We start from the raw sequence: 24417 nt of genomic DNA on the forward strand, positions 1-24417 counted from the left end.
TTTGTCAATAAATCTATAGAAATTAGACAGACAACTGCATAAATAAATATTGATAAATGAAAAAGTGCTATTTTTTTTATATCCCCAAATTCTAAGTAAATTAATAGGAAAAAAGAAACCAATACAAAAGGTATAATAAGATATTTTTACTACATATGTATATTCAATGATATTATATAACTAGCATTAACTAAAGTTGAAAATTTTATATATTAAAGAAGAACATAATCCCAAATGATATGAGATATAAAAAGGATAAAATAGTCCAAAAAATACAAAACAACATTATAAATGGTGTGAACACTTAATAGGAAAGGCAGTGTTTTAACCTAATATTAGTAACATTAAATATATAGTAATATAACATACTAATAATATTAAGATGCAAAAAAAAAAAAGCAAAAAACAAAAAAGAATAAGCTAAAGTAAAGTAAAATCGAATCAATATAATATATAATTTAATTATCAGAATAGAATAAATAAAGAATAATGGAATAGAATAGAATAAATAAGTTAAAAAGGTCGGATCAAATTAGGATAGATGATTCAGAATAAGGTTGGAGTCTTTCCATCTGGGAATAATTCCTCCTTTAATGGAACACCAAGTTCTTCTCTAACATCTTTTAATTCTTCCAAGTAGGCTTTATATTGGTCTTCATTTTCAACCTTGTATTTCAAAGCTTCAAATACTCTTATAGCAGTTGGTAAATCGTTGACTCTACGAGCAGCTCTTAAAGCCTTTTCTAATACAGCGGGAGCAGGAACTAAATCGTATGAGAAACAATTATTTAACACTCTTTGTACTTCGAATAAATCATAAGCTTCTTCAAATTCCTTTTCAAATCTAGCGGTGAATTCCTCAAAAGTTTCTTCATCATGCTGACTAGAATAATTCCTCACACCAAAAAATGAAGTGTTCTTAACAGTAGTTGGGATAGTGGTGTGCATCACAGATCTAAGAGAACCATTAATGCTAGTATAGGTACGAGGGACTATTCTTAAAGTGCCTGGTATAGAAAGACTACGCATAACGGTTCTAGATAACATCTTTTCTTTTTATTATTAGATATTTAACTTTGTTCTTGATTAAGGTGTCGTAATAGTTGAGAGGGAGAGAAGGGAGAAAGTATCAAATTAAATTGAAGGTATATGTTTAAAGATTAATTATTGCGTGTTCTATTGTAACGCCTGGTTATGAATATGAATGTATGCAATTGCATGCGAATGAAAGAGAATAATATAAGTCGCTAAGAAATAAAAACTTTCTTTCTTACTCCTTAAGCAGAACGTACAAAGAGTTAAAGATGACTAGAGAAGACGTGGGAAAAATGATATTAATAAAGGACACATATTGACGAGAAGGTAAATAACAGCAAGACAACAAAGAAGATATTCAGAACTAGGTACAGGAAGAAAGAAAAACAACTGTTACGGTAAATTGCAAGTTATAAATATAAATACGTAAGCATATTAATGCAAGAGTACCACCTAGGAGGGGGGAAACGATTAAGACAAATTGAAGTGGATTGGAACAGAGATTGGTATTATCCGCAAAAAGGGACTTCATCTCATAATGTCCGTTATCTTCTGATAGCGAAATCGACAGTCTTTTGACAAACAATCGAACAACTCATCACTGCTAGAAGTTGACTATCAAGGTAATTAAACCTGCTTTCCACATTTCGATTAGATCTGGTCCATTTTATTTCGACTTATTCTGAAATATTTATAATTCGAGAAAATCCCTTCCCCCCCTCCTTTCATCTTCATCTTCAGCGAATCGACGGACAAACAAAAATGAAAGAAAAAAAAAAAAGAACAAAAGAATTTGAAAACAACAAATCTCTAAGCTCTGATTTGTTAATTTTCCTAGAATTAATATAGAAGAGTATACTGATAATTAGAGCAATTTATATAAGGTCTTATAACACAATGTTATATACAAATATTTTAAAATTTCGAAAAATCATTCCATACTTACTAAGATTACGCAGTACCTTAAGTCTCATGTATAACTGTATCTTTTGTGTCCGTAAACTGCACTTTTATTGAGCCTATTTGGTACCGTTTAGGGTCTGTAACTACTTCACTTAGAAGTGGATGTCTCGTCCAGATGAAAAACTTATTAACATGTAGAAATTCAATGTAGAGATAATGATCCAAACCAATATCGATAATATAGTTGTAATAAGGCTGTTGCTCATGTCTTTGTAGTGTATTGCGGCATTGTCTGTATTACTAGATTCACTATGGTTTGACGTATTCATATCATGCATTTCTAGATACTCTTCACTGCCAATATCTTGTTTAAGTGGTTCATAAGAAACATCATATCCTAGTAAACTATTGCCAAGCGAAGTAATTCGATTTTGTGTATGTTTATTATTATTATTTCCACTATTATTATTATGAGTATTATTTGGATTGATTTGAACACGCATTATTTTTTTGTTACAAGTAAAATAGATTAATGGAGCTGAGACAAATGGTAATAACAAAGATAACAACACCTGAGATGCATTCAAAGCTCCAGATAGTCCACTTCTCCCAGCAACAAGGACTAAAATCAAACACGGTGTAATAGCTACAGCTCTTGTAATCGATCTTCTAATTGTTGGAGAAACCGACCAATTAAGGAACCCCTCACTTACCATTTGACCACTTAATGTACACACAATTCCTGCACTTTGACCAGAAAATAATAGAGCCAGCACAAAGATTAAGCCTGCGCCTTTCGATAAAGTCGTAGATAAAAGGTTGTAAATTGAAAATAGGTCAGCTTCTTGAGCATCTTGCGTGGTACCATATAGTGTGGCACCTGCTACAATCAAAATAGCACAATTGACAAATAATGCCACTGTGAAAAGAGATATCAACAATTCTGCCACCGTGTAGTGTAAGGTTTCATTTATTGCCTCAAAGGACGGTTTATAATTATCATGATTATTTTCAATATCATTAAGATCTGGCATATAGTAACCTTTTTTGATATCATAATCTCTTAGCCTTGGTTGTACAACACCTGATCCTAAGAATAAAGAATGTGGCATCACTGTTGCCCCTAATATAGCAAGAGATAAATAAAGGCCATCTCCCTCGAACACAGCTTTACTTGGTAAAAATCCATTAAATACTTTTTTAGTAGACCCCAAATCTGCATAAAATAATTCTATAGCAAAACATATAACAGTTAAAACAACTAGGAGTGATACAAAAGCTTCAAAGAGACGCACTATTTTTAATGAACCATTAGGTTTATACGCGAGTAACACAATTAACACATCTACCACAGTTAGTATCACACCTATAGCCAAAGGAATGCCAAATATAATATTTAGTGAGATTGCAGTACCAACCACTTCTGCCAGATCTGTTGCTATAATAGCAATCTCCGCTAATATATATAAAGTGATATTTACTCCATGCGGGAAGTGTTTACGACAATTTTGAGCTAAATCTAAGCCTGTTACTGCACCTAATTTTGCACATAATGCTTGCCAAAAAGCTGCCATAAAATTGGATACTAAAATAGAAAATAATAGTTTATATTTATGTGCTGCACCGGCGGCAACTGCTGTTGAATAATTCCCCGGATCCATATAAGAAACAGAGACCATCAAGCCTGGTCCAATAAATTTGGAATACTTCTTTAGAATTTGGAGAATAGATTCAAGTGGACTTAGGTGAGTTGTGGTATCAGGTGAAGAAATTCCATGAATAAAGTGGTTTATTTCATTTCGTACAGTTTCAATTGTCTCTACACCTCTTGAAGAATGCGATAAGTCTGTTGATTCCTTTTGTAAAATGTCACTACTTGACGGTATTGGTCGTTCCTCTCCTTTATTATTTATATTTGTGTTATTTTCGTTACTATTCATAATTATAGAATCAGCATATTCTAGAGACATTAAAAAGTATTGAAAATACTAGGATAATTTAAAACAGGTTTGCAAATAAGAATATAGAGATAGATAGGTAAATATATTCGTGTCTATATTTGTAATTTAAAGAGTTGTTTGTCCTATCTAATATGTATTGCTAAATACCAGATAAACAGTTTCAGGATATATCGATGTCTATACCTCAACATACTGTAACAGCAACACATGGAGTCAGTGTGCTGTTTTTTTCTATGTTTGCTTTTTCAATTTTTTTTTTTTTTAAAAAATGGTTATTGTTAGGTTGATAATTTATGACAAATACATAGAAAAAAAACTGCTACGATTATTGCATATAGTTGTTATCTTCCAATATATCAATTCTTTCTATGATAAGCAGAAATTTCCTTTTTATAGGCAGTAGATATAATAATTTCATTTGGTAAATCATTTCGCCTTGATACTGTAAAAGATATTATATAGGAGGTTTATTAACCATATATACTGAGACTATTCTATAACTTTTTTTGAATATACAGGTATATACCGATATATGTAGACTCAAACACAGGTATGTGTACTAGTATCAACAATTCTACTATTTTGGAGTATAACATAAATAAAATGGCTATAGTCGACAAATGATAAATTGCAAACTGGTCTATTTGTTTGAAAACAAATATATCTATATATTTACAATCATTCTATGAATATGTTTAATTTTGTAAAGACTTTTCAATTTCTTCGACTATTGGTCTAATAATATCTTTTTTGTTTGGAACCATATGTCCACCTGGATGTTCATATGTTTTTACTTGATCAGTATCATCTAAAACATTTTTAAAGATTGATGCTAAATATTTAGATCTAACACATGGCACGGCTTGATCCGATTCACCATAAATTAAAATGATTTTAGTCTTCATTCCTGGGGCAGGAGCAAAACTCTGTTGATATTTCTCAGTGATTCTTAAATCACCTTCTGGTTTAGATGGGTCCTGTTCAGTGAAAGAATAACCTGAGATAATTACACTAACTTTAAATTCTGGATGATCTGGAACCAACTCAGTAATCTTATTAGTAATTATTGTGGACAATGCAGCCCCTTGTGAGAACCCTACAATACCATCGTATGGGCCATTCTCCTTAATATGGTTGACTACGGTTTCAATACCTTTAGTCACATCTAATTCACTAGAGATTTCGCTATGATAGAACCAAGCACGATTCAATTGAGCATCCACAGTAGCTTTCCACTTTTCATCATCCATTTCGAAAGGTAAATCTTTCTTTTCTAATAACACTGGGCCATCAATGTAATCACACTGAACGTTAGCCTTTTTTAATAGTTTTCTAATACCACTTGATTTTTCAGAGAAGACTTTCCCATTCTGTAAGAAACCATGAAGAAACAATAATTTAGGCATGTTGCTAACAGTCATCTTTATTTTTTGAAAGTTACTTGTTTTTATGTGGAAAAAGCTAATGTTCTTTAGTATTCAAATGTTACTTCTCAAGGACAAGCAAGCATCAATAAAAAATAGTAGAAACTAAATTTTGTCGCAAAATAAAGCAAATAACAAAAAGGAGGAGAAAATTAGCTCGAGAAAGACGATCATACAGTTTACATTTGATATACATATATATATATACGTAATAATTTATACATCTATCATTGTCTATAGCATCTGTCAAATAAATCCATCTATTTTTTTTTTCTTTTTTTTTTTTGTTTATTTTTTTTTGTGCCTTTTTTCTTCAAATTGCCGTAGAGAATATTTTAACGGTGAAATAAGTTTCACAAAAATTTGATGTCTATGTTAGACATTGAATATCTGCAATACAGAAAAGTTTTTTACATTGGTTTCCTATAAATTTAACATGCAAGCCATAAATATACTAAACCATAATGTTGTAAGAAAAAAAAAGACTTTAAATGTATAAATAAATCTTAGACACAGATGTCAATCATTATCAGTATTTGTAAAGATATAATCAGTTGAGTCGTCTTTTACTCACTATGTAAATTTGTCATTAGTAAATAATATCGATTTTTAATATGTAAACCTCTTTTATGTGATTATTTTTTTTTGGTTCCAAAAATTATTTCAGAATGATTAATGAATGAGAAAATAGTTTATATTTAGACTGCGATCATGTTAAATTGTTATTTTTTGGTAATTAGTTATTCTAACTGTTTGTTGTTTTGATAAGTATAGTAAATATGTCATATGGTACTATATATTATAATGACGTAATATAAATGTAATTTTTGTAAATAGGAATCACAGTATTCTTGTTCTATCATTTGGGAGAAAACAACATAGTAAACAAATTAATGTAGAGTTAGGTAGTCAAGGCTAAATCTAACGTTCAAAACAGAAGTTACAGGAAATTGACCCTCTAGATCACAGTATAGGGAATAGTTTTACTTTTAAATACGACTAAACCAAATTAATATATTTGTTTGTATACAACAATTAATTATATGATATTAAATAGGGAGTCTATAAATCTTATTACTAGAAGAACAATAAAATAACGGCAATAAAGTATAAAAAGCTAGTGGAATAATAATGTAGGATTCTTTAGTCATCCCATGCATATGGTGACTTGGATCTTAGATATGCACCGTATCTACTGAAAAGAAATGGAACTGGTATCATCACTAAAGTCACCATAGCAAGTAAGAAGCTTCCCCAATTTACACCCATTCCTTCATACATTTGTAATCCGAATAATGGAAAAACACCGCCCATCATACATCTCACAAAACTATTAGATGCTAATGCAGATGCTGCATATCTTCTATATGCATCCACAGTGTAATTAAAAATACCAATAAAAACATATAAAACACCAATGCCAAATATAGAACTGCCAATAATGGGTCCAATCCAATGAACATGAGAATAGCATGTCCAAGCAAAAATCATTAAACCGATGGGACTAAGAAACGCACCATAGAATAATGGTTCAAACCTCATCTCTGGTATAGATACACCATTGTTTTGTTTTATTCTATTTTCATACCTCTTTTGAAAAATTATTGATGTTGGGGTGGCTAGAATCATTCCCACGGTTAAACCTAAATAAGAACATGCAGATTCCATTTCATTGAAATGATACAATTTAGGGAAAATATATGGGAATGCAACAAAGAACAAGTATATGATAGCTAATTCTAATCCTGTATAGAAACAAAGTACTGCTGCCATAGGGTCAAAAATTAATAAGCCAAATGGTCTTCTACATGATAATACCATAGCACTTAATAAGGAAGTCTCTTTTCTAGTTATTTCTAGTGGTGCATAATAGTTATTATTGCCAGTTTCTTTTCTCAATCTTTTCGCTTTTTTAACCAATAAAATTGGCCTGTACGTTTCTGGTACTGTAACGATAATAATGATTAAACTAACACCTGATGCTATAATAAAGGTGATAAATACCCATCTATAATCAACCGTAAAAAATGCACCAGAGACAATTGGTCCTAAAGAAGGACCTAACATTGCTGCAGTGGTATAAATAGCCATAGGTACTGTAATACTACTCTTATCGAAAATATCACTAATAGAACCACCTGCTACACTTAAAAAACTTGATCCAAAAAAACCACTAAGGAATCTACCAAACATAATACCGACAATCGATTTTGACCAAGTTGTTAAACATTGCCAGATTATACTTAATGATAAAGAAAAAATAAAAGTAATTTTACGTCCATATAATTCACTAATGGGGGATAAAAATAGTGGGCCAATGGCTAGACCAAAAACGTAGAAAGTAATACCTAAGACACTCACTTCATGAGAGACATGGAAATGTGATATTATATGAGGAGAAACAAATGTCCAACAGGAAGATATCATTGTGATAACCATTGATGCAAATGTAATGATTATCGAAATATAATATTTTCGAATAATAGTTAAGTGTCGGGAAATATCTTCTGGATCTGCTGGCTCATCTAGTCCCGAAAATGACACTTCATAGATAATTGGTGGCTTTTTTGAATCCAATGTTTTGGTTTCTGCTTGCAATTTAGAACTTAAGTCTCCCTCATTTGACTGTGATGATAACTGATCACTTAGGTTAGTAAGCTCAGAAAAAGACTTGTCAGAGGAATGTATAATGAAGGTGGAGAGGTGATTTTCTATATCATTGTTTGGTGGAGGTTGATTGTCGATGCCTGACATTTTTTATTAACATATATTTGTGATAATTCTTGAACAAAAATCAATTTTTAAATAGGGGCTATGAAATATTTTAATGACTGGTTATACTTCAGCGTATAAAAATATTAATATTGCTCTACTCAGTTATAATAAAAAATATAAGAACAATGTTTTTATTAATTAAAATGCACCATTATATCTGCGTTCGAAAATAAATGGATGATTATTGAGATACATTAATCACCTATATATGTATATATATAATACACATTATTATTTTCTGGTATTCTATATGAATTTTAGGATTATCTATATTTATCTTTCCGATTATTAAGTTAATATGAATAGCAGATGCCCTCGAGAAGCATAATAGAAACTCTACAAAATACACTTTAAAAAAATAAAAAAAATTATTTTTCAATGTACGAAAATTGAAACATTTCTTTTTATTGTGTTTTAAAAATTTTTCTTCTACATCTAAAAACCTATATTTAATTTACTACAGTTACAATAATTTTGTTATTCAGATTTGTTTACCCTGCTTTTACAAAATATCACACCAATAAGAAAAATGTATGTGTATACTGTTTTTTTCTTAGGAAAAGAAGAATATCCATAAAAAACTTTAACATGGTAAATAAAAAAAATAAAATACCTTATTTGAATATTGAAAAACGTCCGAAACCTATACTTAAAATATAATAAATAAAAAACAGAAAATTTTTTGTAAATGTAACCCTCCTTTGTACTTCTGTAAAAAATGCTTGAATCTGTTTACACGGTAGATCAAAATTCTATTGTTTTCAAAAAAGAAAAAAAATTCTTAGATAAAGTTGATATTGTCTGAATTCGACGCACTTAACCGGGAAAGTTTCCTATGTAAAAACAATACAAGAAAAAGGAAATAAGTATAGCAAGCGAGAAGATTCGGAAATAATACACGGAAATAATATATGAAAATAAGAAATTACTAACAGCAATTATTAATCTCCATATCTTAGTTGAAAACATAAAATACAGCAATACTTTTAAAAGTACAATTGTTGTTTTAGAATATATGATTAGGTTTCTCCAGTTCGGTGTTTCTTTATTGACAATATATAATGATAAGTAAAATGTAACGTAGCAATAGTATTACCGTTTAAACATTAATGTTTTTTTTTATTATTTGTGTTAATAGTACAAGATTAACTCGATAAGATGTTGTAAGGAACTTAACTGGAAATCCAGTAGATACGCAATTCCGAGGGTAACACCTGAGTGTCTAGGTGGAGGATTGGTACAGCCATGTGCGCAGTGGCTTGTATAAGGTATTGAATTTGATTAGAGGATTTCCAGGGAGCGATAATTATATCAGATCTTGTTAAGAGACCTTTGATTATTGAGAGATAGGCTAGGGGTAATCATCTTATTTAAATACATCTTAGTAATGATATTAAGAAGTAATTCTTAATACCATAGAAGAAAATGACTAACAACAAGAAGAAGTAATAATACAACACCAGGGTTATTAATTAGTAATATATAGAGCTTACGTAAGAGTGTTTATAGTTGTACTAATTGATATGATTCATCCATCTATATACAACAACTCTTACAGATGTATACATGATCTTATATATTTTGTGGTTCATTATATTTTAATGAAAATAACTCGTTAATCAAAGGTGGCAAATATAATTATCAATTGAAATAATCTTTGGAGTTTCACAAGAAGTAGAAAAATTTTTTAAAAATTGGTGTGGAAAATATTTCTATATCTGAATATTGTTCTGCTAAAATCATATGTTCTAAAAGTTAAATGTTTAAGTTTGAACCAAATTTTCTTTGTAATTTCTCAGTACATTCACATATTTAATTATTTTTTTTTTAGTTTTTCTGTTTACATGTTGTTGAATTTACATAAACAATCTATGTTTAATGCCAGGGATAATTTTTAAAAAAAATATATATTCACAATTTTAAATAATTTATTGTAATTAAGTATTTACTAGAATAAAAATTTTTCACCTTTTTATCACTTATGCATATAAGTAAATGAGAATATGCTGAAGGCAAGTGCTCCTCTTGACGTTTTTTAATGAAATGAAAAATCATATGGTAGAAAAGAAGACAAAATGAATAAATCATGTTAATAATGCAATTAAAAACAACATTTTTTCTGTTGAATATAATTTAACCATCTCTTTATATAAGTAATTAAAGATATTTCGAACAAAAATGAATAAAATTAGATACATTCATTAATGAATCATATTAGTTGTAAATGTACCATTGTTTTGATTGGTTTTCTTTGTTTTCATCTATATATGTTTCTGTTCTTAAAATGGACATAGAGGTTGCTTTTTTTTTTAGAATTACATCATTTAAATAAAATTTCATAAACAATTATACATTTCCCTTTTTAAAAAATAAAGAGAAAATTCTATACAGAAAAACAATATTTTTCTTTTTACATGGTTTTTTAATAGTTTATAGTCTAGAGATGATTTAATTCTAATCATGCTGCTGTTACGTAGAAATAAACTCCAACAGTTGGTGAATAAAAAACAAACTAATATGATTGTTTTAACAAAAACCTTTACCCTGGTAGTTAATCAATATTGATAAAGTTACTAACATATGCAGAATTAGAAGAAACTGATCAGATTTCATTTAAAAGAATTTGCTTCATTTGAAAATAATGTATTTTGCATTGCTTTTGTAAACTACATTCAATTTGTTTCTTCCTATTTTTTTAAAAGATTTGAAAAAGGTAGTTTTTTTTATATCACAATCTTTTTTAAGTTTACAATAAAGTCAATTGGTTCTGTCTTCTTTTAGGTTTTTTTCAAGGACGTTTTATGGCTATGAAAAACTACATAATAACTACTGGTTATTTCATGAAAGAGCTTATATACCTTTAAAAACAAGCAAATCAAAAAAAAAAAAGGATAATAGATTATTTGATATTTCATATTAAGAACCTTTTAATGGAATACATACTATGCTTAATGATTACCTATCTGATGCTCCAGTACCAGATATTGTTTAGTATGAATAGTACAAATCATAAATAAATGCAGAGTGGTTAGAGAATTGGTTTTTCTTAGGGTTTTGCTTTTTTTTTCAAAAATTTTGTATTGTGCGGGTAAATTTGTGCAACATCTTAGGGTTCATATTTATCAGAATTTTTGAAACTTTTTGTGTCAAATTTCTTTTAGAAGAAATTAAATGCATTCTATTTTATTGATAATGACTTCGACGCATTTATGTATATTGGTGTTTCTTTTCACCTTTCACCTCTCTTGTTCTTTGTTTAAATAGAATCAACCTAACACCAACCAACTGTAGCAACAATGTCTTACGAACGTGAAGTGTTACCTACTAATGTAACACCAGTACACTACAATTTACAATTTGAACCTAATTTTCAAGATTTCACTTTCATTGGTTCCACCTCCATTCAATTGAGAGTTAATGATTCTTCCATTGACTCTATTTCCGTTAACACTTTAGAACTTGAATATGAGTCAGTTAAACTGAACGATCAAATTGATAACACTGGATTAGAAATTGATACTGATAAGCAAGTTGCTAAATTTTCTTTCCCTAAAGGTACTATTGGTTCGCTAGCTACTAGTGAGGATGCTATGATTACTTTAGATATCAAGTTCAAGGGTATCTTAAATGACCAAATGGCTGGTTTCTATAGAGCTAAGTATATGGATCCTAAATCTGGTGAAACTAAATATATGGCAACTACACAATTTGAAGCTACTGACGCCAGACGTGCATTCCCATGTTTTGATGAGCCAAATTTAAAGGCTACATTTTCTGTTACATTAGTCTCTGAAACTAATTACACACACTTATCTAATATGGATGTTAAAGAGGAATCAGTCAATGAAACTGGTAAGAAAGTTACTGTCTTTAATATCACTCCAAAAATGTCTACTTATTTGGTTGCTTTTATTGTTGCTGAATTAGCATATGTGGAAAATACTGAGTTTAGAATCCCGGTTAGAGTTTATGCTACACCAGGTACAGAATGTAAAGGGCAATACTCAGCTGATTTAGCTGCTCAAACACTTAAATTTTTTGAATACACCTTTAATATTGATTACCCATTACCAAAAATGGATATGGTAGCAGTTCATGAATTCTCTGCAGGTGCCATGGAGAATTGGGGGCTTGTCACTTATCGTGTAGCTGATGTATTAATTGAGCCTAGTGAAGCTTCTTTAGATCGTCTCCAAAGAGTTGCTGAAGTTGTGCAACATGAATTAGCCCATCAATGGTTTGGTAATTTAGTCACTATGGATTGGTGGGAAAGCTTGTGGTTAAATGAAGGTTTTGCCACATGGATGTCTTGGTATTCTTGTAACAACACCAACCCTGATTGGAAAGTTTGGGAACAATATGTTGCAGATAGTTTGCAACGTGCTTTGAGTTTGGACTCTTTAAGATCATCTCATCCAATTGAAGTTCCAGTTAAAAATGCTGCTGAGATTAATCAAATTTTTGATGCTATTTCCTATTCCAAGGGTTCTTCTGTGTTAAGAATGGTCTCTAAATGGATTGGTGAACATTATTTCATTAAGGGTGTTTCTGAGTATTTATGTAAATATCAATATGATAATGCTAAAACAGAGGATTTATGGAGATATTTATCTCTTGTTACAGGTAAGGATGTCACAAGTGTAATGAATGTTTGGACCAAAAAAGTTGGTTTCCCGGTTGTTAGAGTAGATGAAACTGAAGATGGTAAAATTACCTTGACTCAAAATCGATTTTTATCTACTGGTGATGTCAAACCAGAAGATGATGAAATTATTTTCCCAGTACTTTTATCTTTAAAAACTAGTGAATGTGTTGATGAATCTTTGATATTTAATAAGAGAACTGAAACATTCGAAATTAATAAAGGTGATAATGATTTCTTCAAAATTAATGGTGATCAAATTGGTACTTACATTACATTATATTCTGATGCAAGATGGAAAAAATTGGGAGAACAAAGAGAATTGTTATCAGTTGAAGATCGTACAGGTCTTGTTGCTGATGTTAAATCATTAGCTGCGTCTGGTTACACTTCCACTGTTAATTTCTTAGATTTAATTTCTCATTGGAGAGAAGATGAATCTTTTGTTGTTTGGAATCAAATTATAAATAGTATTACTGCCTTACAAAATACTTGGATTTTTGAACCATCTGAAATCAATGATGCTTTATTAAGATTTGTTCTTGATTTAGTCTCCAAAAAAGTTCACGAATTGAAATGGGATTTCTCTGATGCTGGTAATAATTCCAACAACAATAATGATTACACATTACAAAAATTGAAGGTTACTTTATTTGGTGCTGCATGTGCAGCTAAGGATTCAGAAGTTCTTGCTGCCGCAAAAGAGATGTTCAATAACCAAGTTTCTGGTAAAATGTCTATTCCATCTGTCATTAAGCCAATTGTTTTTACTGCTATTGCTAAGAATGGTAGTGTACAAGAATATGAGATTTTGTTAAACATTTATAAGAACTCATCTAATACAGATGAAAAGCTAGCAGCTTTGAGATCTCTTGGTGCATTCAAGGATCCTGCCTTGATTGAAAGAACTTTAAGTTATCTATTAGATGGTACTGTTTTGAAGCAAGATATTTACACTCCATTAGTTGGTTTAAGAACTCATCCTGAAGGTATTAAGGCTATGTGGAAATGGGCACAAGAGAACTGGGATGAGATAGTCTCTAGATTACAACCAGGTTCGCCAGTATTAGGGCATGTATTAACCTTAACTACGAGTGGATATACTTCTACCGAAGCCGCTGATGAAATTGCTTCCTTCTTCGCATCCAAGGATACACGCGGTTATGATCAAAGTCTTGCCCAAGCATTAGATGCCATCAAGGCTAAAGCTCAATGGGTTAAGAGGGATCGTGAAGTTGTTTCTAGCTACCTAAAACAGAATGAGTATTTGAAATAAATTTGATATATATTATATGTAGTGATATTATTACTGTTTTTTTATATCCCAACTTTTGTGTAACCACGCATATAATCTCCTTTGATATATTATTTCTAGAAATAACATTAATTTGATGACGTCATGCTATTAATATATATGTGATAGTTAAATTTGGAAAATAACCCTTTTGTTTAATTACACAAAAGGGTGGAATTTTGAGAAAAAGAAAAAAACAAAAAAAAAGAAAAGAAAAGCAAATACTTCTGTAACGTTTGTTTACCGCACCTAAAAAACTTTAAAAGTTACAAGAAAGGGCTTTTCCAAAAATAAAAAAGAAAAAGAAGGATATTGTAATGGAAAACCTATATTGCATTATTATTTCATCTTAATGATTTCTTTTTGATTACATGACATATCTACTTCATAATAAAGTTGGCTAATTTTTTGTCTACACGTGTTATTTCATGTATGTTGAAATTATCAGGGACATGTTTTTTTTTTGATATTTCTTAAAATCTAAGAAGTATCTTATCTTTTACTTGCTAAGTTAAAATGACAAGCTTATTTTTTAACGAAAGCCCTAACTTTGAGAATCGTGTGTTTGAGAAAATTCTTTTTCCAGTAATATACGACCTTCTTTTTCTTTTTCGTGTCACATGACCCACTTTCATACTACGCTGAACGTTAGTAAGACAAAAAACAGAGATATCAAAAAAGAAAAAACAAAAAAGAAAAAAAAAGTAATCGAGTGATGACGCCAAGCCCACCTGATCTGTGAGAGAAAAAAAAAACTATTAGGGAAAATAATTAAAAGTTCTCGAGAAAAGAACTGGTGAATGTGAAACAAAGTTGTAAAAAATATGAGGTAATATATAAATTGATAAACGAAGCAAGAAATCTGTTTCATTATCATAACTTACTGTTTTTTTTAAATTTTACGATAACCTTCCTTTATTTATATTTCTTTCCTTTATAAACTGAATTCGAGACGAGTAATCCACAATATATATAATTTTTAAGCATGAAACTAACTTCTGCCTGGACTTTGGCTGCTTTGGCTGGTTTGGCGTCTGCTGAAAAGTTTGTTAAATTATCCTTTGATAAGTCAGTTGGATCTTCATATAGTGAATCGTCCAAGAATCCATTACAAAAAAGAGATTTCGCTTCAGATCACGGCTATGCAGAATTTGACTTAACTAATCAACAAACATTTTATTCTGTGAATTTAAGAATTGGTACACCATCACAAGAAGTTACTGTTTTGGTCGATACAGGTTCTTCAGATTTATGGGTGATGGGTTCTAATAATTATTTTTGTAGTTCAAATATGAATAATTTCAGAGAACTAGTTAAAAAGGAGAAAAGAGACGAGGTTACCACTGTTAGAATTACATTATCTCCAGAAAACGTTAATGGTGGTGGTGACGATAACCCATTTCAATGGCTTTCTGAAATTTTACCACAAATTGGTGGATTTGGTACTGCTACTCAAACTGTCGGCGTGGGTGGTGGTGCTTTTGCTACTGGTACCTCTTCTGGTGCTATTGATTGTTCCCAATATGGTACATTTAATGAGTCAGAATCTTCTACGTTTAAATCTAATCATACAGGATTTGAAATCTCATATGGTGATAACAGTTATGCGTCAGGTGTTTGGGGTACTGATACTTTACATATTGGATCGGTAAATGTTAGTCATGTCTCCATTGCTGTAGCTAACTACACAAATTCAACCATCGGTGTGTTGGGTATTGGTCTTCAAGGCTTAGAGACAACTTATTCTGGTGGTGGTTTCTCTAATTCTTATGAATACGCTAATTTCCCAATCGTCTTAAAAGATAATGGTATTATTGAACGTGTTGCATATTCATTATATTTGGATGAACCAGATGCATCAACTGGAAGTATTTTGTTTGGTGGTATAGACCATTCTAAGTATAAAAATGGCCTTTACACTGTACCTTTAGTTAATATTTATTCACAACAGGGTATTAGGAAACCTATTGAATTTGATGTTACTTTTTACGGTATTGGAATTCAAACAGAGTCAAAAAATATCACCATTGCTCAAACTTCCATTCCAGCGTTATTAGACTCTGGTACTACAATTTCATACTTCCCACCATCTTTACTAAAATTGATTACTGCACAATTAGATGCCACATACAGTTCATCCTTAGGTTATTATACCATGGACTGTGTTTCTGAAGATGACCCCACTCTATTAGTTTTTGATTTTGGTGGATTTCACATTACCTCACCTTTAGCAGACTTCCAATCTCAAGTTAGTAGGTCTAAATGTTTGTTGATGATGGCCGCTCAAGCTGATAGAATAATATTGGGTGATGTTTTTTTACAACATGCTTATGTTGTTTATGATTTGGAAAATTTGGAGATTTCAATGGGTCAAGCCAATTTCAAAAATTCTTCAAGTACTGACAGCATAGAGAGTATTGGTACTACAGTCCCAAGTGCTGTAAAAGCGCCTTTGTATTCTTCCACTTGGGTCAGTACTAATATGATTAGCGCTGGTGGTAATATTTTCACCAATGTAGTGAATGTTGGTACAAATAATGGTAATTCTACAATTTCTTCTGTTGCTAAGGGTTCTACTAGTAAAGGTAAGACTTTTACTGCTACTACTACTCGTTCTCAATCTACCTCTACAACCTCATCAGATGAAAAAAAAAAGAATATTGCGCCTGTACCATACTCCATTAACTCTATTGCTATCTATTCATTCGTTCTTTTCATAGCATATTTGATCTGATTTATCACGTCACCATAGGAAAATACCAATTTTTTTTTTGTATTTTTCCTTTTCATTTATTTTTATTTCCTCAAAATACATTGATGACCAGTTTTTATGATCCATTGTAAGATGTTAAGTTAATTAATATACATATAAGCATATATCGTTACATACATATTATACAAAAATAGACAAAACTGTTAGTTTTCCTTTAAGTAAATTTAATTATAATCCCCAAATGACACACGTAGGTATGTCCTTGATACGTATATATATATTGGTATGTACCACTTATTATTACACAACTGTATAGGATATTATTTAAGATTCGTTTGCTTACTAATAAGTAGTCTGTGTTTGATAAGGGTTTTAAGAATCCAGAGGAATTACAACAAAAAATAAAAATATTAAAGGGAAAAATATTAAAGTTTTATAAGAGACATGTACGATATTTCTTGTATTTACGAAGATAAATGCATGTGTTTAAAATTGTATATACTCTAATATATCTATGTTGTCTGCTAATTATATTTTTCCTAATAACTAGTAAGAAATATTTATTTTAAAGAAGATATCAATGTTGAACTTTAAAAGATTATATTCACAAAGAACTTTGTCACAATTAGTACAAAAATATCCCGTAGGTAGTAAGATAAATGGTTATACCATACAAAGAGTCTTACCTCTACCCGAGTTCAAATTAGCATGTGTCGATTTATCTCATGAACAAACAGGTTCAAAACATTTACATATTGACAGTTCAATAAGGCAAGATGATGATAATAATGTGTTTTCAGTGTCATTCCGTACCCAACCACCTAATAATACTGGTGTACCACATATTTTAGAGCATACTACTTTATGTGGTTCTGTAAAGTATCCTATACATGATCCATTTTTCAAGATGTTAAATAGGTCTATGGCTAATTTTATGAACGCAATGACCGGACCAGATTATACTTTTTATCCGTTTGCTACAACAAATAAAAAGGATTATTACAATCTAATGAAAATTTATCTGGATGCAACTTTCAATCCCCTATTAACTAGTGACGATTTTATTCAGGAAGGATGGAGAATAGAAAATGAAGATGTTAATGATATTAAAAGTCCTTTGATCTTTAAGGGTGTTGTTTACAATGAAATGAAAGGGCAAGTATCCAATAGTGATTATTATTTTTACAATAAATTTCAAAGTACAGTATATCCATCTTTAAATAATTCAGGTGGTGATCCTAAATGTATTACAGATTTAACTCATGATGACTTAATGTCATTTCATGACAAAAATTATCATCCTTCCAATTGTAAAACATTCTCATATGGTACCTTTCCATTAATTAATACGTTACAAACATTAAATAATGAATTTATTAAATATGGAAGAAGACATAACAGTTTAAAGAAATTACTTCCTATAGATTTCAATAAACTTGACAAAAAACATGTTAAAGTTGCAGGTTATTATGATCCAATGTTTCCCAAAGAGAAACAATTTAAATCTTCATTGACATGGAACTGTGGTTCTACAAGAGACATTTACAATAGTCTACTATTAAAGATACTTTCATCACTTCTTTTAGATGGACAGGCTTCCATATTCTATAAGCACTTTATAGAATCTGGAGTAGGCACTGATTTTACTATAAACACAGGTTTTGAAAGTCAAACTGAGGCTAATTTATTTTCAGTAGGATTGCAAGGCATGACTTCAGAATATGTTGACAAGTTGCCAGAACTAATTAACAATGTCTTTAAAGAATTTGTCACAGCACCTATTAATTCAAAAAAGATTGATGCTATCTTACACCAAATTGAATTAAGCAAAAAAGACCATAAATCCAATTTTGGCATGCAATTGTTATATTCTATTCAACCAGGATGGTCAATAGAAATAGATCCGTTCAAGATTTTGAATTTTGATGAGACTCTTGACAGGTTTAAAAATGACTATAAAGCATATGGTGATGATTTATTTTACAGGTTGGTCCATAAATATTTCTTAAACAATGAGTGTTTAGAAACTTGTGGTAATGTAAACTCTAGTGGTGATTATTTACAGTTTACAATGATTGGTGATGAAAATCTATCCCAAGCATTAGAAACGGAAGAAAGAGAGAGATTAGCCAAGAAGATTAATTTGCTAAGTGAAAACGATAAAAAGATAATTTTTGAGCGAGGGTTGGAACTTAAGAAAAAACAAGAAAGAATTGAAGATATCTCTGTTTTGCCTGGATTAGATGTAGCTGAGGATATATCACTAAAGAGTAAGCTATATCCAATCATAATGGATCAAAATATAATGGTTAGAATCACCGATAGTAATGGTCTTTCATATCTTAAAGGGAAATTTTTGATTAATGATATTATTCCAAAGGAACTCTACAAATTTCTACCTCTATTTGCTGACTCATTAACTCAATTAGGTACGAAGAGTCAAAACTATAGCGAAATTGAGGATGAAATTAAATTATTTACAGGTGGAATCAGCACTCAAGTAAATGGGTATAATAATGTGATATTAAACAATAAAGTTGATTTAAATTTCGAAGTTGCTGGATGGTCATTAAATTCAAAAGCCGATAAAATTATTGAGCTGTGGAGAAAATTAATAACCGAAACAGACTTCTCTGGTAAAAGAGAACAATTGAAAATTTTAATTAAAATGTTAGCATCATCATCACTTTCCTCAGTATCTGAAGGTGGTCATTTATTTGCTATGAGACATGCAAATGCGCATTTTAGTAGATTAAAGTCGATCAAGGAAACTATGAATGGTGTAGAACAGTTAAGTTTTGTGATGCAGTTAAGTAAGATTGTTGAGTCTGGAGATGAAGTGAAATTTGAAGAACAAATATTGAAACCTTTATTAAAAATACAAGAACTTATCTTGAATCTTCCACAACAAAATTTGAAGTTTTCAATAATAACAGATTCTATTGAACAATCAAAATCTATAAAGAAGCACATAAGAGATTTTCAAAATTTATGGTCAACAAAGTCAACTACCAAAGGTGAGACGAACTTGTTAAGAACAAATGAGTTTCCATTATTAAAATCTACACAAAGTAATAGAACTATTTTGAAGTTTCCATTTCAAACTTTTTATACTGCCAGGAGTCAATCATCAAATATAATGGATTATCTTAACAAAGACAATTCTTCGTTATTATTACTAAGTCAAATCTTATCATTTAAGTTTTTACATCATGAGGTTAGAGAAAGGTTTGGTGCTTATGGTGTCGGTATGACATACGATTCTTTTGATGGTAGTATTGTTTATTACAGTTATCGTGATCCGCAACCAAAAAACTCCTTGAATATATTTAACGAAATGAATAATAATGTTAAGATAAATGAAATTACTCAGCAAGATATCAATGACGGAAAATTGAGGATTTTTCAAAACATTGATTCACCAATGAATAAACAAAATGAGGCTATGTGGAATTTCAACTATATGATCACAGACGAAATGAGACAGGAAAGAAGAATTCAATTGTTAAATCTAACAGTTGATGATGTAGCTAATGTTTGGGAAAAATACTTATCATCCAAAGATCAATATCAGGAGGTTATTGTGGGAGATATTCCTGCAGAGACCGGCGATTATGTTATTGATATAATGAATTCATGAGAATTTGTTTTCTAAAGACTTGTAAATATGATTAGAGAATAGTATAGCTATATATACATATGTAAGAATAATGTGTTATATCAATTAAATGTTTCAAATTTGGATTTATTTATATTTTGTAATCTCATCATTAATATAATATTGCGGAGAAGTATTTCATTTCACTTGATAGAAGCTATGTGTATTATTAAAAACTAACCAGTGGATAGAATTTATAAAAACCATATTTAAACGAGTCAAGTAATTTAATGATTTATGTAGTTCCTCAAAAAAAAAATTACCTATCCTAAAGTTCCTATATCTCAAGTAAAATAGTTCATATAGATTACATGAAAATAAGATTTTACAATTCTTTCATTGAGATTGAAAATAAAAAAATAAAATTTTTTGCTAATACAATGGGGACCTAAGAAGCATGCATTACAAAATGTTGAATAATCAGAACAACTATACAAAAAAAATATGAAATGGTTAATAAATGAAGTAAGAGAAGTTAATTATTCTTAAAAACTGACTGGGAAATAGGGACTATTACAAAATAATAAAGATATATTTAAAACTTTGAAAATTTCGAGTATAATTTTTATAACAAAGATTAGAAGATTAAAGATATCACTTTACATCAATGACTTCTAAAATGATATTAGTGCAACTATCTAAGATGATAATTTGTGACAAGACTCATTTAAAATACATAAAAAAAGTATAATTCAAATGTTTCACCACTGTAATTGCAACATATTGTTCTTACAAAGAATAAAAAGAGTTAAGACCCAACAGGAAAGTAAGTTGGCACTAGTTATAGATTACATAAGATAATATAGTAGATAAAACTATTGAGGAATTTTATACCTTTTTGATCAATTACCAGTTTTCATATTACTATCACTGTAATTTCTATACCTTTCATATATATACTTAGTAAAGGCATAAACTTAATATAAAATAAAAATACCATTAGGTTATAAATTTTAGATTTGCTGGAAGTTTCTTAAGGGCAATTTTGTTATCCTTTAACTAAGAGTTTATTATTTTGTGACATTATACAATAGTAAAGTTAGAAACATGCTTAAAATATTTTTAAAGAAAAAATACATTTGAAAAAGAATAAGAAGAAGGATTAATTCTTATTTATCGCTAAACATGGTATAAAAATATATATATTACTTATGATTGTTCTTAATAAAATAGATATATGTTTTCCTAATACGGTTTAGTATTTAATAATAGCATATTATCATCTTCTTTATAGTCTGAGAAAAGCTGTCTTTACTTTGAACTCTCATATTGTCCCACTATTTTACTTCACCATGTCGTTTTATACCTTTGGCCCTTCCGCAACAATAATGTACACAACCTATATCACATTCTTATATATAATGATTCATAAAATTGAAGAAATTATCTTACTAACTGAGTGTTATGTATTATACAAAGTCCTTATAAAAACAGAAACTCAATTTTCTATAATCATCTCATTTCACATTACTAAAATTAAATAAACAGAATGTACTATTATATGTTTATTCTTTTATTTTTTATATAAAAAGTCAGATATCGGCTATTTAAATTATTATAATAATGTTATTGGTGTTATATATAATTTTATATATATTTACGTAAAAAAACATATTAAAGTGTTCAAAAATAAAAATAAAACCATTCTAAAGTTTAGTCTCACTTATTCAGCGAAGTGCTTTAAAATTTCTTCAGCTGCTTTAATACCAGAGATAGCCATAGCACCAAAGGTTGGGCCCATTCTATTTAAACCATATAAAGTGGCAGATTCCATCCCAGCAAAGTAAACGTTACTAACACTTTGATATTTACCTGATTTTTTAACAACTGCTGCCTTGGCATGATTTATATCTAAACCTTTCATACCTCTAAGCTTCTGGTTTTTGTCAATACTCACAATCTTCTTTGCTGTAAAAGCACCAAATGGACCATCGTGTCCAGTTGTAGAGAGAATGACACCATGTTTCTTGGATGGATCACGAGTGCCATCTTCCTTGTAACCAGACAATTCAATGACATTTGGGTCCATACATGATTGTAAATCATGAGCCATTGATACTAAGGTCCAATTTGTAACCACACCAGCGGCAGCAACTGTACTATTGTCATCAACTGGTTTAGTCACTAAATTTTCTACAGCTGTAGCATTGAATAATTTAACATTTGGAAATTGAAGGACCTTAGAAAGAACAGTAGAAGTAAACAATGCTGCATGTTTAACAACGACATAATTACCTTCATCTTCGTATGGAATAGCCAAATCATCCAAAAATAAGTGGGCTGGTTTTCTCATGATCATAGCGGAGAATAATTGACCATTTAACCACGCCCTACCACCAGGTGCCACATTGCTTTCAATAATGGCAATATTTAAGTCAGGTCTGTTCTTAGCAATTACATATGCAGCGGGCAAACCAGAAGAGCCAGCTCCAATAATAACAACATCTGAAACAGCAAATTTATCTAAGTCTTTAAAATAGCGAGAAGTCATAGCACGAGAAACAGTAGATTCTCTAATTGGACTAAACTTGAAATCTGACCAGTCATTGGTCTTAACAACATTAGATAATGAGTGGTGGATGAGACTAGCATTCAATTGTAATTGAACAGCAGAAGAGATAGAGGCGGGTGTAATTGTATTAGTGATAGTAACAGTTTGAGCCATTTTGAACTTTCTATGTGGTTATTTTATTTTTATGTTTGTTTTATTAAATGTGAAAGTTATCAATCTAGAAATAAAATAGTACAAGTTGTATTATTTGTCTTTCCTGTTGGATTATATTAGAATACATACAGAAGAAGAAGTAATGAAAAAAGGGTATCTGTAATTAATTTTGTGTTACTTTATATATGAATTGCACAACAAATTTAGATCAATTTTAACAAATTATTTATTAGTATTATTTAATTATTTCATCTCCGATCAAGAAAAAAATGAACAAAGTTAATGATGGATTTTCAATCATTATTCAATCAGAGGATTGTCAAGTGTATGCAGTTAAAAGATTTAAAAATAAAAAAATAAATATTACCTTATTGTTATAATGGAATTTATGACACGCCGTCTTTCATTTTTATGCATTTTTTCATCTGTCATCTGTCGTCTTCGTTTTTTTTTTTTTTTTTTTTTTGAAGAATAGAAAAAGCAAGAAAGAAAGAACATGTGTGTTGTCTGTCGGCTGAGAGAGGAATAGAAATAGAAAAAAATACATAATTATACAAGTATTTGAAGATCAGATGATACACTAATATTATAATACTTGATCTCATATATTTTATCCACAGAATCTATTAGAGAAGGTTATTTATGAAGTCCTTTATTAACATAAAAAAACGTTTATGAAGTTTAGATACTTTAAACATTATGCAGATATTAGTGATCAGAATTTATTCAGTGTATTTTTGTTTGAACTTGGTATTTTTCTTTATATTTCTTTTTAAATTATTTGTTTGAGTTGGTTCCATATTATAATATGGAGCGGGTTAGAGAGGATAAGAAAAAAAAGGCATATATCACATAAGGGAAAAGAAAAATTTTTCAGTTGTTTAAATAAATATATTCTATTATTTACTTGATTGTGTCAATACAATGTTTTTTATTTTTCAAAAGACAAGAAAAGTTGATAATTATTTATCGACTGCTTCTTAATTCACTTAAGCAATTATTGAACTAGGTTCTTCATCATAGTATTCATCAAAACCTCTCTTGATTTCATACTTATAGTCTCTCTTATTTAGTTTCAGCAAGTTTTGATTAATTAACGTCACTTGCACTTTTCTTTTTTTCTTATTATATCTTTTTTTGATTGTGCTTTTTTTTTTGGCTTTAAAATTCTAAGCTTTCCGTATTCGGCAACTTCTTATGAAATAAACTTTGATGGATATCTTTATATGGGTAGTAGCCTGTTTGAGTATACAAACATATTTTATTATCGTTGTAATAGATATTATTGCATAAACCATATGTATCGTTTCTCCTGCTGTAAGATTCAAGTAATACTAATACAATAAA

General features: G+C 29.9%; 8 protein-coding genes across 8 annotated transcripts; 3 read left to right on the plus strand and 5 right to left on the minus strand.

The window, feature by feature from the left end:
- Nucleotides 1-546: 546 nt before the first annotated feature.
- Nucleotides 547-1047, minus strand: COX6 (cytochrome c oxidase subunit VI; the record flags this gene model as incomplete). The annotated part of the gene is made up of 1 exon (XM_064857086.1): nt 547-1047. The coding sequence occupies one exon, from the start codon at nt 1045-1047 to the stop codon at nt 547-549; it is 501 nt and encodes a 166-aa protein (XP_064716219.1).
- A 1043-nt stretch (nt 1048-2090) lies between these two features.
- On the minus strand, nt 2091-3908 carry SMF2 (divalent metal ion transporter SMF2; the record flags this gene model as incomplete). The annotated part of the gene is made up of 1 exon (XM_064857087.1): nt 2091-3908. The coding sequence occupies one exon, from the start codon at nt 3906-3908 to the stop codon at nt 2091-2093; it is 1818 nt and encodes a 605-aa protein (XP_064716220.1).
- Nucleotides 3909-4594: 686 nt separating this feature from the next.
- On the minus strand, nt 4595-5320 carry FSH1 (putative serine hydrolase; the record flags this gene model as incomplete). Its single annotated transcript, XM_064857088.1, has 1 exon — nt 4595-5320. One exon carries the CDS (start codon nt 5318-5320, stop codon nt 4595-4597), a length of 726 nt encoding a protein of 241 aa, XP_064716221.1.
- Nucleotides 5321-6466: 1146 nt separating this feature from the next.
- YHK8 (Yhk8p) lies at nt 6467-8077 on the minus strand (the record flags this gene model as incomplete). Its single annotated transcript, XM_064857089.1, has 1 exon — nt 6467-8077. The coding sequence occupies one exon, from the start codon at nt 8075-8077 to the stop codon at nt 6467-6469; it is 1611 nt and encodes a 536-aa protein (XP_064716222.1).
- Nucleotides 8078-11394: 3317 nt separating this feature from the next.
- On the plus strand, nt 11395-14016 carry AAP1 (arginine/alanine aminopeptidase; the record flags this gene model as incomplete). The annotated part of the gene is made up of 1 exon (XM_064857090.1): nt 11395-14016. One exon carries the CDS (start codon nt 11395-11397, stop codon nt 14014-14016), a length of 2622 nt encoding a protein of 873 aa, XP_064716223.1.
- Nucleotides 14017-15019: 1003 nt separating this feature from the next.
- PWA37_000414 (pepsin-like aspartic protease) lies at nt 15020-16768 on the plus strand (the record flags this gene model as incomplete). Its single annotated transcript, XM_064857091.1, has 1 exon — nt 15020-16768. The coding sequence occupies one exon, from the start codon at nt 15020-15022 to the stop codon at nt 16766-16768; it is 1749 nt and encodes a 582-aa protein (XP_064716224.1).
- A 559-nt stretch (nt 16769-17327) lies between these two features.
- CYM1 (pitrilysin family metalloprotease) lies at nt 17328-20387 on the plus strand (the record flags this gene model as incomplete). Its single annotated transcript, XM_064857092.1, has 1 exon — nt 17328-20387. One exon carries the CDS (start codon nt 17328-17330, stop codon nt 20385-20387), a length of 3060 nt encoding a protein of 1019 aa, XP_064716225.1.
- Nucleotides 20388-22068: 1681 nt separating this feature from the next.
- Nucleotides 22069-23070, minus strand: THI4 (thiamine thiazole synthase; the record flags this gene model as incomplete). The annotated part of the gene is made up of 1 exon (XM_064857093.1): nt 22069-23070. One exon carries the CDS (start codon nt 23068-23070, stop codon nt 22069-22071), a length of 1002 nt encoding a protein of 333 aa, XP_064716226.1.
- Between the last annotated feature and the right edge of the window lie 1347 nt (nt 23071-24417).

This window comes from Arxiozyma heterogenica (genome assembly GCF_036370985.1).
Source record: "Arxiozyma heterogenica strain weizmannii chromosome Unknown scaffold_11, whole genome shotgun sequence".
In the NCBI taxonomy this organism is placed as follows: domain Eukaryota; kingdom Fungi; phylum Ascomycota; class Saccharomycetes; order Saccharomycetales; family Saccharomycetaceae; genus Arxiozyma; species Arxiozyma heterogenica.